Source organism: Brassica rapa, chromosome A04, assembly GCF_000309985.2.
Source record: "Brassica rapa cultivar Chiifu-401-42 chromosome A04, CAAS_Brap_v3.01, whole genome shotgun sequence".
In the NCBI taxonomy this organism is placed as follows: Eukaryota; Viridiplantae; Streptophyta; class Magnoliopsida; order Brassicales; family Brassicaceae; genus Brassica; species Brassica rapa.
In genome coordinates, this window is record NC_024798.2 from 13,840,128 (window position 1) to 13,853,341 (window position 13,214).

At 35.7% G+C, this 13,214-nt stretch overlaps 2 protein-coding genes across 3 annotated transcripts; both read left to right on the forward strand.

Annotated features, from left to right (window-relative positions):
- Positions 1-8,785: 8,785 nt before the first annotated feature.
- LOC103864647 (F-box/kelch-repeat protein At2g24250-like) lies at positions 8,786-10,999 on the forward strand. The gene is made up of 3 exons (XM_033289374.1): positions 8,786-8,809; positions 9,102-9,283; positions 9,404-10,999. The coding sequence occupies exons 1-3, from the start codon at positions 8,786-8,788 to the stop codon at positions 9,813-9,815; spliced, it is 618 nt and encodes a 205-aa protein (XP_033145265.1). The 3' UTR covers positions 9,816-10,999.
- LOC103864581 (F-box/kelch-repeat protein At1g64840) lies at positions 10,992-13,022 on the forward strand. 2 transcript variants are annotated; one of them, XM_009142340.2, is made up of 2 exons: positions 10,992-11,276; positions 11,669-13,022. In XM_009142340.2, the coding sequence occupies exons 1-2, from the start codon at positions 11,232-11,234 to the stop codon at positions 12,878-12,880; spliced, it is 1,257 nt and encodes a 418-aa protein (XP_009140588.1). In that variant the 5' UTR covers positions 10,992-11,231; the 3' UTR covers positions 12,881-13,022. The 2 variants fall into 2 exon arrangements, with proteins under 2 accessions (XP_009140588.1, XP_009140589.1); XM_009142341.3 differs by having other exon boundaries at positions 11,672-13,022.
- Positions 13,023-13,214: the final 192 nt, after the last annotated feature.

The following is a 13,214-nucleotide window of genomic DNA, read 5'->3' on the forward strand; positions in this document are numbered from 1 at the left end:
CAAAAAAATATCTGAAAATATTCAAAATTTTATTCAAAATTTGTGTTTTTATTATATTAAAATGTGTATATATACTAAACTATGCAAAATACAACAACAATTCGTTGTCTCCTAGTGGTTGACCCCCATATTCTCTAGACAAATAACCCGTCTTTGATTCCCCCTTGATGCATTTTATTTAATTTACAGTATTAATTCGGGTACCCATCGGGTTTCGGGTTCGGGTCGGGTCGGGTCCAAGACCCGCGGGTCCTCTACAACAAGACCCGATAGGGTAATTTGATCGGATCGGTTCCTACCCGAACCGGGTTTTTTCGGATCGGTTTCGGGTCGGGTCTTCGGGTCCGGGTAAAATGCCCAGGCCTAAGCAGAACCAATCCAAATTTTTGGTTTTTGGCACGGTTACGATTTTGTGTTTGGTTTAGTGCAGTTTGATTTTGAAAACTAATTCGTTTTTTTTTGTTTTGGTTCGTTTCTAAAAAATAAAAAAAAATTAAAGAACCGAAAAACCAAAATTAACCGAATTAACCAAAAATTAACGAACTTACTGAAAACAAACAAATTTAACCTACATAATTCGTTTTTAAAAGTAATTATACCGAACTCCAACCAAAATATCAAAGTCGGTTATTTTTGAAAAATATAAAACCGAAAAATTACCGAAAATCGAATCAATTTTATCTTCAGTTTTTTTTTGTGGCCAAACTGAATTAACCGAAACCGAAAACCTTAACAGAAAAAAAAAACTGTAACCACAAGCCTAATTTAAGCCCATGTAGAAGTTGGTGGGAACTGTAAGTCTGTAATCGCCCAAACTGAGTGCATTTATAGTAACATGTTCTTTCACCCAAAAAAAATGCATAACAACCAAAAAGCTTGATACAATTAGATGGATATCGAGATTTTACGGGTACAAATATTTTATAAAAACATATATTTTAAATTTTAATCAAAATTTGAAATTAAATGTGAATTTTAGAAAAAGTTAACTCCAAAATTATTGGACTAAAATCATTTGGACGTTAGCGTCCGATAAATCTAAATATAAGGTATTCTAAGTTGAGAAAAAGTTAGATAATATAGTGATTAATATCCTTAACATATAACATTAGCTTCCTTCATATAGAATTATAACTTCTTTCATAATGATGTTTAGGGTTTCCGTCAATAAGATAAATATATTTGACACAATTCATAATCCATGTAACTGAACATACATTCAACTATTACAATATTGTCTAAATTACTAAAATTGTGTTATTATTTCAATTTAATTTTATCTTATGTATGCAAATCTTATAGAAAATGTTGAAGCCCATTTTATCAGGTAATTGATAGAAATATAATCAAAATATTATTTATTATTTTTACATTATGTTTTCGAGATTGGATTCTACATAACACAATTTTTTTCAAAATAATGAAAATGCTTGATGGAAATTTTCAGTACCATGTAAATACAGTTGTTCATTACATATAATTTTGTGACTAAAATAAAGATGTCTACTGTAAATATAGTACAAACATAAAAAGTTATCAAAAATCTTTTTTTTTAATCCATGTAGAGTTGTAAGATGTTTTTTTTTTATGAAATAGAGTTGTAAGATGTTTTCACCTTTCAGTTTTCGAATGTTGGAAATAGTTTTCACCTTTCAGTTTGTTGTTTTATTTTGATCAGAGTACAACAACATAAAACTTACAAAATATAAAACAGAAAAAAAATGTTTTTGTTTTGTTATCATGATAGTACAATAGAATAATTAATCATAAAAAACAAGACTATAAGAAAATGGGTTAAGAAATCTGTAGTATATAGAAAATATGTTTTTTTTGTTTTATTATTATCAAATACTGTGGAACAATAAATTGCAAAAGGAAAAATATAAGAGAAAAGATTTGAAAGAATTTCTAGGTACATTAGGTATAGAAACAAATACAAAAGTTAGCATAGTAAAAAGATTTTCAAAAGAAAAAAAAAATTCAGAGAAGGAAGGAACAAAAAGAAACGTTGAACTTGGCTTGGTGATGATACACAGTTTTAAGTTCATCCTCATCTTCCTAGCTCTCGGGGACTATATATATTCTCTCTCTTTCTGTTTTCTTCTCCAACATATCTTACTCTCTCTGATCAGGTTTCCCTTTTTAAAAGTTGCACCAGCTATAGTTAATTTTTGGCTGAGTTTAGTGCTTCCAGGTCGCATCTTTCTTTTCCTACCTCTAACTGGTTCTTTCTCAAAGAATTCTTCTTTCCTGGTACTGTAACTACGACCACTGGCTTTGGTCTCGTTTTAACACACAGTTCGGCAGTCTCCGCGTACGAACGTTGTGATTTTTTCGACTTTTTCCATAAGTGGGTTTAAGTGTAGGAATTCGCAAGTTCTTATGCGTAGACTGAAGGACCTGCGCAATAAACACGAGACCAAGATCAGTTATGATAGTACCAGTACCAGAAAAAAGAAGAGTCTTCTTCGAAAAAGAATCGCTTAGAGGTAGAGAAAGAAAGGTGTGACCTTGAAACAATAAACTCAGTCGGAAATTAATCAGATGAGTACCTGGTGAGATTGCACATGATTACTAGTACCATCACAGACCGGACAAGCTACAAAAGCAAGGCAAAACTTAAAAGCTATAAAAATATTTTTGAAAGAAAAATCATGTGCAATTTTTTTTTTTTGATAACGGTAGTGTGATCCTAAAGGCTTTCTAGGCCCAAGGACTAATCACAGCTGTGAGTACCGCCTTGTGTTCGATTTCATTTGGCCACCTGGGACGCCTTAAGTGATAAGAAAACGCGGATCCTGCGGCCTCGTAGTGATTAGTCCTGCGGCCTCGTAGTAATCACTACGAAGCCGCATGATCCGCGTTTTCTTACCACTTAAGGCACCCCAGGTGGCCAAGTGGAATCGAACACAGGGCGGTACTCACAGCTGTGATTAGTCATTGGGTCTAGAAAGCTTTTAGAATCACACAACGGTTATTAAAAAAAAAAATTGCGCATGATTTTTTCTTTCAAAAATATTTTTATATGTTTTTTCTGTGTGTTTAGTATATTTTATTCTTAAATAAATAGTTTTATTGTTATTTTGTATAATGCGTATATTTATATTTAATCTGGTATTTTCTATTTTACTTTTTATGTTATACACTGGTAAAATATTTTTAACTGACTTGGCCTAGTGGTAAAGGGCTCACAGCTGTGAGTACCGTCTTGGGTTCGATTTTCCTTGGCCACCCGGGGCGCCGTAAGTGGTAAGAAAACGTGGATCCTACAGATCTCGTAGTGATTAGTCCTTGGACCTAAAAAACCTTTGGGATCACACTACCGCTATCGAAAAAAAGAAAAGAAATTGCATATGATTTTTCTTTCAAAAATATTTTTATATGTTTTTTCTGTGTGTTTAGTATATTTTATTCTTAAATAAATAGTTTTGTTGTTATTTTGTATAATGCATTTATATTTAATCTGGTATTTTATAATTTACTTTCTATGTTATATACTGGTAAAATATTTTAAATTAGTTTATAAAAATCACCATTATTTTGTATGACATCTATGTTAAAGTATCTGAAGCTTAATATTTCCACTATGCATCATAACCATGTATAATGAACCTTTTAATTAAATTCGCTCTCTTCCACAACTTGAACAACACATCCATATGACTTTGAAGCTCATGTTACAAACAAAAATCTCACAATAAATGGTCTCTATTCTCACAGACGACTGTTAAAAGTCCCATATTTGATTCTCTGTCGATGCGGTGGTCCTACGACTCTCCAAAAAAAATTCTAAGGGTTTTCTTGAGTTTGGGATAACGCTTGCAATAGATCTAGTCACTATAAAAAGCTTACCCAAAACAATTTCTTTTTCATGCAGTTATCTATTTACTGTAGAAGGAAAGAAATGCAAGGATCTTCACATCAACTTCAACAACCGTTCAAGTTAATCTCTCTTCAGTTGACAGGCTCATGCGGGACAGATTCCTTTCTTTTCCGGCTTCATCTCACCGCCAACAGTCGCTGCTGCAATTCTACTTCCTACGCTTCAGGCCTCCTTAATCTCTCGCCATATTCTTCTTCTCTCTTTTCTTTATTGGGTTGTCTTTGTGTTTATTATATGCTCATAAGTTGTTTTTTCAACACTGTAAAACATTAAAAAAGGTATGAAATTTAACATGTTACTAAAAAAAACATCTCACAATGAATAGTGTCAATGCGTTGAGCTTAGCACTTTTGCAATTTTACACTTTTGGGAAAGAAATATAATTTCCCTCTTGCAATTTCTTTATGATAATCCCGTCTCTCATTCTCATTATTCAAACATCCTCAAGCTGCGATTTAATTATCTTTGTCAATTCCATAACAAATTATTAGGTCTTTTTTACTCAGGCCCACTACCGGATGTCCTTGGTTATTCAGTTCGTTTCACATCAAAAATAAATAGCATGTTCATCAAGCCCCAAACTCTTCAATTAGTAAAGCAAGATAATAAAATATGAGCAAGTTTTACTTACAAAAACTGTTATATATACGCAGATGTGCGAGGTGTATATGACAACTGAATTTTCAATGTGAGGTACATCTACAGTCTCATAAGTCTCATGATATATCTGTTTTTTTTTTTTTTGTAAACTAAGTCTCATGATATATCACTAACAAACCAAACAACTCTGGAGGCTTTCTTGGCTGCTACAATGGCAAGTAGCTACAGTTACAAACGCAGATATATCTATGTTATTTCATCTCTTTTGTAACTCTTCTGGGCATTACAAATGGCAGATGTTTCAGCTGAAACCTCGCAAACATCCATTTTTAATATACTCAATAGGTTTTATAAAAAAAAAGGCAAACGCCTATAAAGAAAAATTCATGTATCTGATTATGATTTTACTTTGCATATGAATGTATTTTAATTCACCCGAGCCCCTCTTCAACGTTAGATGCTTTGAGGTTGTAACAATTAGATCACATTGTGAATTAATGGTTAAAAGAATATAGACTAAAATGAACATGACTCGCTAAAGATGTCACTGAATATATACATGTTGATTGATTTTAGCACCTTAAACAGGTAAGTTTTGCAAATTGTAAATGAAATAAACTCTTGGTACAATTTTATGAGTTGAATGAAATGTGTGTGTGTATATATATATATATATTTGTAACTCCTGTAAATTTCTTCGACCATGGAATATTCTTGCCCTCTTGGACAACAAATCTAAACGATAGCTTGGGCGTAGACAATATAAACATCAGACAGTTAATAGTTACTATTAAAAATATAATTAGCTGTTCTGAATCAATTATATAATGATGCTTTGAAACTGCTGACTTCTTTTCTCATGATTTTTTTTTTCACAACACTCCGAAGAGACTATGAGTAAGAAAAGATAATATGTTGTCAGCAGTAAGTAATGATAAAATCAAATGGCTGCAAACATCAACGACAAACACAACTTCACAACAAGCTTCCGGTCATTCCCTTGAAAAGTTAGGGCAAACGAACTAAACCATGTTTCCAACTATATTAATCGAATACTTCAATAATTTTATTTTATTTGAGAGTTACCGTAAGCTATATACAGTTCACATGACTAAAGGAAAAAGAACACTTACACCATTTTTGTATCATAGAGTGCCTTAATTAGGAAGTTCTTCTCTCTATCTTAAATAAGTATAAAAATACAAATCAGTAAATCTGAATCTATTATCTCACAAGAAAACCTAACTATCTTAATTCAATCTTATAGAAAATGGAATCTAAAACCGAATCAGCTTAGATATATCAAACGCTGGAACATACATAAAAATAAAAGGAACACCCACAGATTACCCAGCTAGAAGCATTTACGCCAAATCATTCTTCAAAACCTTGATTGTAGCAACATTTTCCTTTACAAAACATCAATGTGATGACTGCATCACAAGTACACCATGGCTTGATCCTACCCTGATTTGGGTTTCACATTCCAGATGAACCTACTCGCAAATAGGTAACTCAAAGAGGAATTTGGCATGTTGATAACTGCATTTTATTTGTTTTTGCTTGGAATCCTGCTGGAACTCTAGCACTGCCTGAAATCACCACTATTCCGGTTTGGATTACCTTGAAAGATATCCCCCATCATCTTTACTCCAAAAAGGAAATAAGCTGGATAGCCTCAGGTATAGGTGCTCCAATGCTCACAAATAGACCACGGCTTGATCCTATCTTTATGGGAGAAGCAAAAGTACATGTAGAGGTTAGACTAGATCGTCCTTTTCCACAACGAGCTGCTCTTGAAGATGAGGATGGATCTGTATTTGTGGTCCCGGTTATATACTCTTGCCTCTTGGCTCCCATATATAGGGATGTCAAATGGGCCTAATGACCATGGATTAGCCAAGACCAAATCCAAATGGTCTAACCATATTAGACTCAAAAATTAAAGTTGTCTAATTGGACTAAAACCTATTAACACCAAAATTAGTGGACTAAAATCATTTGGACGTTAGCTTCCAATAAATCTAAATATATGGTATTCTAAGTTTAGAAAAAGTTAGAAAATAAAAACATGTTTTTCTCCAATTTGTAAAATCACGTTTTCCGTTAAAACCGTAAAATCATGTTTTTCTGTCCAACCCGCAAAATCATGTTTTTTGCCAAAATTGCAAAATCATGTTTTTTGCCAAAACTGCAAAATCACGTTTTCCTGCCAAACTCGTAAAATCACGTTTTTTTCTGCCAAAATCACAAAATCACTCTTTCCGCCAAAACTGTAAAATTACGTTTTCCTGCCAAAAATGAAAAATCATGTTTTTTCGCCAAAACCGTAAAATCATGTTTTCCACCCAAAACTGTAGAATCACATTTTCTCGCCAAAAATGCACTGTCAAATCATGTTTTCTCGTCAAAATTATAAAATCATGTTTTCCGCCAAATTTGCAAAATCATGTTTCCCGCCAAAACCGCAAAATCATGTTTCCTGCCAAAACCGCAAATCGTGTTTTCCGCCAAAACTTCAAAATCATGTTTCGTCAAAACCTCAAAATCACGCTTTCGGCAAATTTGCATAATCGTATTTTCTGCCAAAATCGTAAAATCACATTTTTCACGTTGTATATGTATTTTTATATGTTAAAGAATGATGTTACAATTGGGCCCGTAGAAAATCCATTTGGAATAGTCCATTTTGGGATTGGTGCAATTTGATCTTCAAAAAATAATGTCCAATAAACTGCTCTGTCCATTTGGACATGCCCATTAGACATGGACAGCCCAATTGAGGATTGGTGCAATTTGATCTTTTGTGCCATGTCAAGACTATTGGAGGAAGCAGCCACAACTTTGGCACCAGATTCATCCTCTGCCAATTCAGAATAACAACAAGAGCATCTGATAATGAAGATGGTGATGCGAACACTGATGAGTTAAAAACAAAAGGTGTGGTGTGATGTCAACTGATGGGACCAGAGAATGAGACGGGGAGAAAACATCATCTGATGCTAATTCCTCATCCATCAATGCTATATTTTCAAACATGTTTAAGCCCTTTATATCAACCAACGGCTTGCTATTACTCCCAAGACCACCTAGCCTAGATTCACAATTCATATCCACTACAGAGGTAGGAAGAGAGAGTGTACCAGTAACACTGAGGAGCAAAGGAACAGGTGGAACAAATGTTGACGAAGTGAAGGTTTCGATTAAACCAGCAATGGGGCTCAAAACTGCAGTTTTTGGAAAATGTAGTGTTTCAGATGTAGAAGCGGTAACAGATGTGGAGTTATGTGAACTTACAAGTGGGATAGCCTCAGTTTCCACTGAAGCAGGATGTCTCAAGGGGCTTTCGACATTGACCCCAGTGTTGTTTACAAGAGCTTGGGTTGGCATGTTTGATGGCACCAAGTCATTTCCTTCTTTATCTAACAAAATGCAGCCTTGAGAGTCATATAAGATAACAACTGAAGGTTTTTGTGCTTCAACTAGTGGAGCTGATTCAGAGTGAACATGATGTAGGTTAGGACTAGTAACATGAAGTTATTTACAGTGGCGAATCTAGCTTGTTAATCATGGAGGCACGTGCACCCACTAAAATCTGGATATTTAATATTTTCTAGCAAAGTTATAACCATAATATGACTAAAAATTCATTGTGCACATATTGTTTTATATTCAAATCCTCGGATTTTTCCTTTGTTACCATTTGTGCACTCATGGAAAAATCCTCTAGATTCGCCCCTGTTGGAGAGGATAGTGAGCATCTGAAGACTCATTAGTTTTGAGGTCCTTGGATACTGGAACCGGAGGAAGTCCAAAACATCTCGTAGCTTTGTGTCCTAACTGTCCACACTTTGGAATCACAGTAGTGCTAAGAAGGGAAGACGAGGATGAGGTAATACTAATACTGCCCCTGGTCATCATTCTCACTGGAAATGACCATAATACAGTTTTTTGAAACACAAACGACCGTAATACTTTATATTCGAAATATTTCAAATTTCCGAATTATCTAAAATGTTATCTGAAAATTTTTAATCTGAAAATTTTAAATTTTCTAATGTTTAACCCGAATTAACTGAAATATCACAACCAAAGCAGATCTGAGATCCGAATCGAATATTAATCTGTTCTCAGTTTTTGTTACCGAACCAAAATTCAAAATAACCAAACCGGAAGAGGCAGACATGAATCAAACCAAGAATCAGATGGTCAGAGCTACTCGAGTTATTTGGGTGATGATTTTGATTCTTGGTTTTATTAAACCCTAAACAGAAATCGAAAACGGTGCAGCAATCAGCAAACATGGCGCCCAGAAAGAAAAGAAGGGTACATACTTTCTCCCCCCCCCCCCCCCCCCCATTCTGGGTTCTTATTTTCATGATGGGTTTGTAGATTAACGCTAAAGTTGTCACCTTTATATGCTTTTATCTAAAAACAATTGTAAATATCTTTCTGGATTCTTATTTTCATGATGGGTTTGTTGAAAAATGCTAAAAGTTGTCACCTTTATGCTTTAATCTGATCATGGACGGTGAACATTCAACCTTCTGTCGTTGCTCATTTGTATAAGATCAATCTTGTTTGTTCATCATGTCTGACAATTGTAAATATCTTTCAGCAGTTTCCGTCTTCGTCAGCAAACATGTCAGAACCTCCATCAGAAAAGAAGGCATCATTATCATCATCATCATCGATGGTGCCTGACTGGACTCAGCTCCCTGAAGAGCTACTTCACATTATCAAGGACAAACTAGAGCATTGTTTCAACGTTATTCATGCTCGCTCTGTTTGCACCTCATGGCGATCCACATTTCCCTTTCCTCATTCCCTGCTATGCCCAAGTTACTCTTTACCCGCGTTTGGCGATTTCCCTTATGTCAGTAAAGGCTTGTGCACTCTCGAGAAGGTCCCATAAAGTAGCCTCTTACTTCTCCCTGAAGAGCTACTCCACGTTATCTCCAAGAATCTGGATGACTGTTTCGATGTTGTTCATGCTCGCGCTGTTTGCACCTTGTGGCGATCCATATTACCCTTTCCTTCTTACCTATCACGCCCGAGTTACTCTCTTCCCACGCTCGATAACAAAGGCTCTTGGACCCTCGAGAAGATCCCTCTCTTCCTCTTTAAACCCCGAGCTGCTGAGTCTGCTTCTTCTGAGTATTTCTTGGGAGGGATAGGCAGATATGAGTCAGAAGAGCTTCCATCTCCTAACCAATGCTCAGTGAAAGTGGAGATTCCAGGATCATCTGATCCAAGGTTGATGAACATGCTCGACTGCCAGATCTTCCCTAGCTCTTGGCCATCAGTACAGAATGTTTGGTTGCAATGCTAAAGAATACAGAGGTGTGGCTATTCTCCCGCTAAACAAGGAGGGAGGAGATTTTTGTTGTTCTAATTAACTACAATAAAGTTGTGTTGGTGTTAAGAAGTGATGAAATGAGGTAGATGCGGCTTCAGAGACTCTCAGACGCTACGTGCGATAATTTAGTCACTTTTAGTGGCAGGTTTTATGCAATCTTTAATGGAGACGTTTTCGCTTTTGATCCTCATTTCCTGGAACTGACTCCTCTGAAGCCCTTGGAGCTGCTGAACTGTTGCTCATGCAATTCTCTGGTTCCTTCTGGTGATGATGAGCTTTTCCTGGTTGAGAAAATCATCCCTCCTAATGGCGGTAGATTATACTTAAGTCGGTTAACATTGAGAGCGTTATAAACCTATAACTAGGAACAATAAATGTATAATTCTTCGCTAATGCTGTGTTTTGAAAAAACTGAGATACAAGTTTATTTTGTAACAACTTCCTTGGCCGGGGTTGTGTGGGGACCATATTATCTCATTTGTCATGCTCTTGGCTGGAGGTTGGGATAATGCTTCTTTCTTGGTAATGCAGTTGCTGGAGCTAAATACCCTAGACTCGGGGGAACACACAGTCCAAGTGTTGTTGGAGGAAAATTAAAAAAAAAACCTCAGAGTCTATCTTATTCAGCTGGAGCACATATATCTAAAAAACATGGCAAGACTCAAACTTCCAGGAAGTTGCAACCTCCAAAACATAAATCATCTATGCAAGAATTATTACTACTTCTTAAGAGTTGAGAAATTTGTCGATTACATTGCTAATAGATCCAAATAAAATATGCCATTATTTCTTTTGCTTTTTAAAGACAAACCAGATTTTACATTTCTTATCATGAATAAAAAAATCTTTAATTTATATATTTCTTTACTTTTAAAATAAATTATTACACCCTCCGGTACTGGCTCCTAAAATTAAAATAATAAATAAAATCCTTAATACATACATAAACCAAAAAACTCATCTAACCCACAAGTAAAAAAATTATCTTATTCACTCAGTGGAAGTCAGAAACGCAAACATGACATCATGAGATCTACTAACATGTACTCATAAAATCAATTATTAGTTCAAGACCCTCAAATCTAAATTGGCAAGAACTAATAATTCAGATTCAATTGGACTAACAACTAACAGATGAAAATAAAAATAATAGAATTCAAAAGAGAAATCAACATCTGAACACGCGCCGGAATACTCCTAGTAACTCTAAAAATGACATTTCCTAAACTATTCAATCTATAATTTTAAAAATTATAGTTAAAAACAAATCTACATATATGTATAACAATGATTATAATTATATGTAAAAATTTTAAATTTAATAAGCAACAGTTATATGTAGATTTCCAATTCTCTCCTCTTTTATTAAACCCTAAATAGAAATCGGAAATGGAGCAGCAATCAGCAAACATGGCGCCGAGAAAGAAGAAACGGGTACATATACTCAATTATGCGATTAATCTTGTCTGTTCTTGTTTCATACAACCTAGTTCTAAATCATTCCTGTCTCATTACTGAAACGGAACCTCAGATGTATTGTATGGTATTTTCTTTTTGTTCCTGTCGTAATCTGTCGGCTGTAGACTGTAGTAATTGTTTCTTATTTTCATGATGGGTTTGTTGAAGTTGTCGCCTTTATGCTTTAATCTGATCATGGACGGTGAACATGTGTTGAATACTCTCTTCTTTTTTTTTTTTGTCAAAGTGAGACTTGTTATTAGTTTTACCTGAGTCTGTCGTTACTCATTTGATTTAAGATCAATCTTGTTTGTTCATCATGTCTGTTTTACTGTTTCCTAACTCCTACAATTGTAAATATCTTTCAGCAGTTTCCGTCTTCGTCAGCAAACATGTCAGAACCTACATCAGAAAAGGAGGCATCATCATCATCATCATCCATGGTGCCAGACTGGACTCAGCTCCCTGAAGAGCTACTTCACATTATCACGGAGAAACTAGAGCATTGTTTCAACGTTATTCATGCTCGCTCTGTTTGCACCTCATGGCGATCCACATTTCCCTTTCCTCATTCCCTGCTACGCCCAAGTTACTCTTTACCCGCGTTTGGCGATTTCCCTTATGTCAGTAAAGGCTTGTGCACTCTCGAGAAGGTCCCTTTGTTTCTCTTTAGAGTCCAAACTCCTGCTGCTTCACCATCGGAGTATTTCTTGGGAGGAGTAGGCCGAGATGTGTGTGTGGATCATATGGAGCTTCAGTATCCTATTCAATTCTCGGTGAAGATCCCAGGATCTGAACCAACCGTGTTGAACATACGCAACAGCCAGGTCTTCCCTCTGGGTCACCAGTACAGAATCATGGGTTGGGATCCTGAATCATGGACAACAAAATTCAAAGGCGTGGCTTTTCTTCCGCTAAACAAGGAGGGAGAATTTGTAGTGCTCCTCAATTACACTATGGATTTGTTAGTGTTAAGAAGTTCTGAGATGAGGTGGATGCGCCTTAAGAAAACCTCTAATGCTCAATGCTGCCATTTAGTCGCTTTTAGAGGCAGATTTTATGCAACCTTTATCAACGGGGACTTCTTCATTTTCGATCCTTATACGCTGAAACGGACTCCCTTCACGCCATTACCGCTTCTGAGGTCAAGTAAATACCTGGTTCAGTCTGGTGATGATGAGCTTTTACTTGTTGAGAAGTTCAACCCGTTTCCTGATGCTGAGATACTAGATTTTAACCGGTTCACTTGTAGAGTGAGCAGGCTAGACAATGAAGCTGATAAGTGGGTCGAGATCACCGATTTGGGAGACCGTGTGTTGTTTATTAGAGACTCTGGAAATTTCTGCTGCTCGGCTAAGAAGCTTCCCGATGGATGTGGTGTGAGCGGGAACTCAATTGTGTTCACCAATACGGGCTATATGACATTCGCCTATAAGTATGGGGTACATACGGGGAAGGAAGACGACGAGCTCAATATTTGGAGATTCTCAAGAGAGAATCGTGTGACAATCCTCAACACATCTCCCATGGTGGCTTTCAAGGTCGAGCCGGAAATTGTATATCTTACTTTGGATAACTGAGACATCTGTTGGCATGTTCTTTATTAGATCAGAGCACACGGCTTTACCATGAGTTAAGATTTTATGATCGCTGATGCTATGTCAATACGCTGAAAACTAGATCATTGGTATTGTTTTTAATATATGGAATTTGGAAAACTAATTGATGCATCATAGCTGATGTCAAAAAAAAAAAAATTGATGTATCATATATCTGTTCACAGTTGGGTTTCAGAGTGTTTACAACATGCTGCAACTAGTGTTCAAGATTTTCTACCTGCTTGTTCGTTTTCTATGGTTGAATGGGAGTGCAGATCATAACTCATCCATTTAAAGATTGTATGTCCTATCAGCA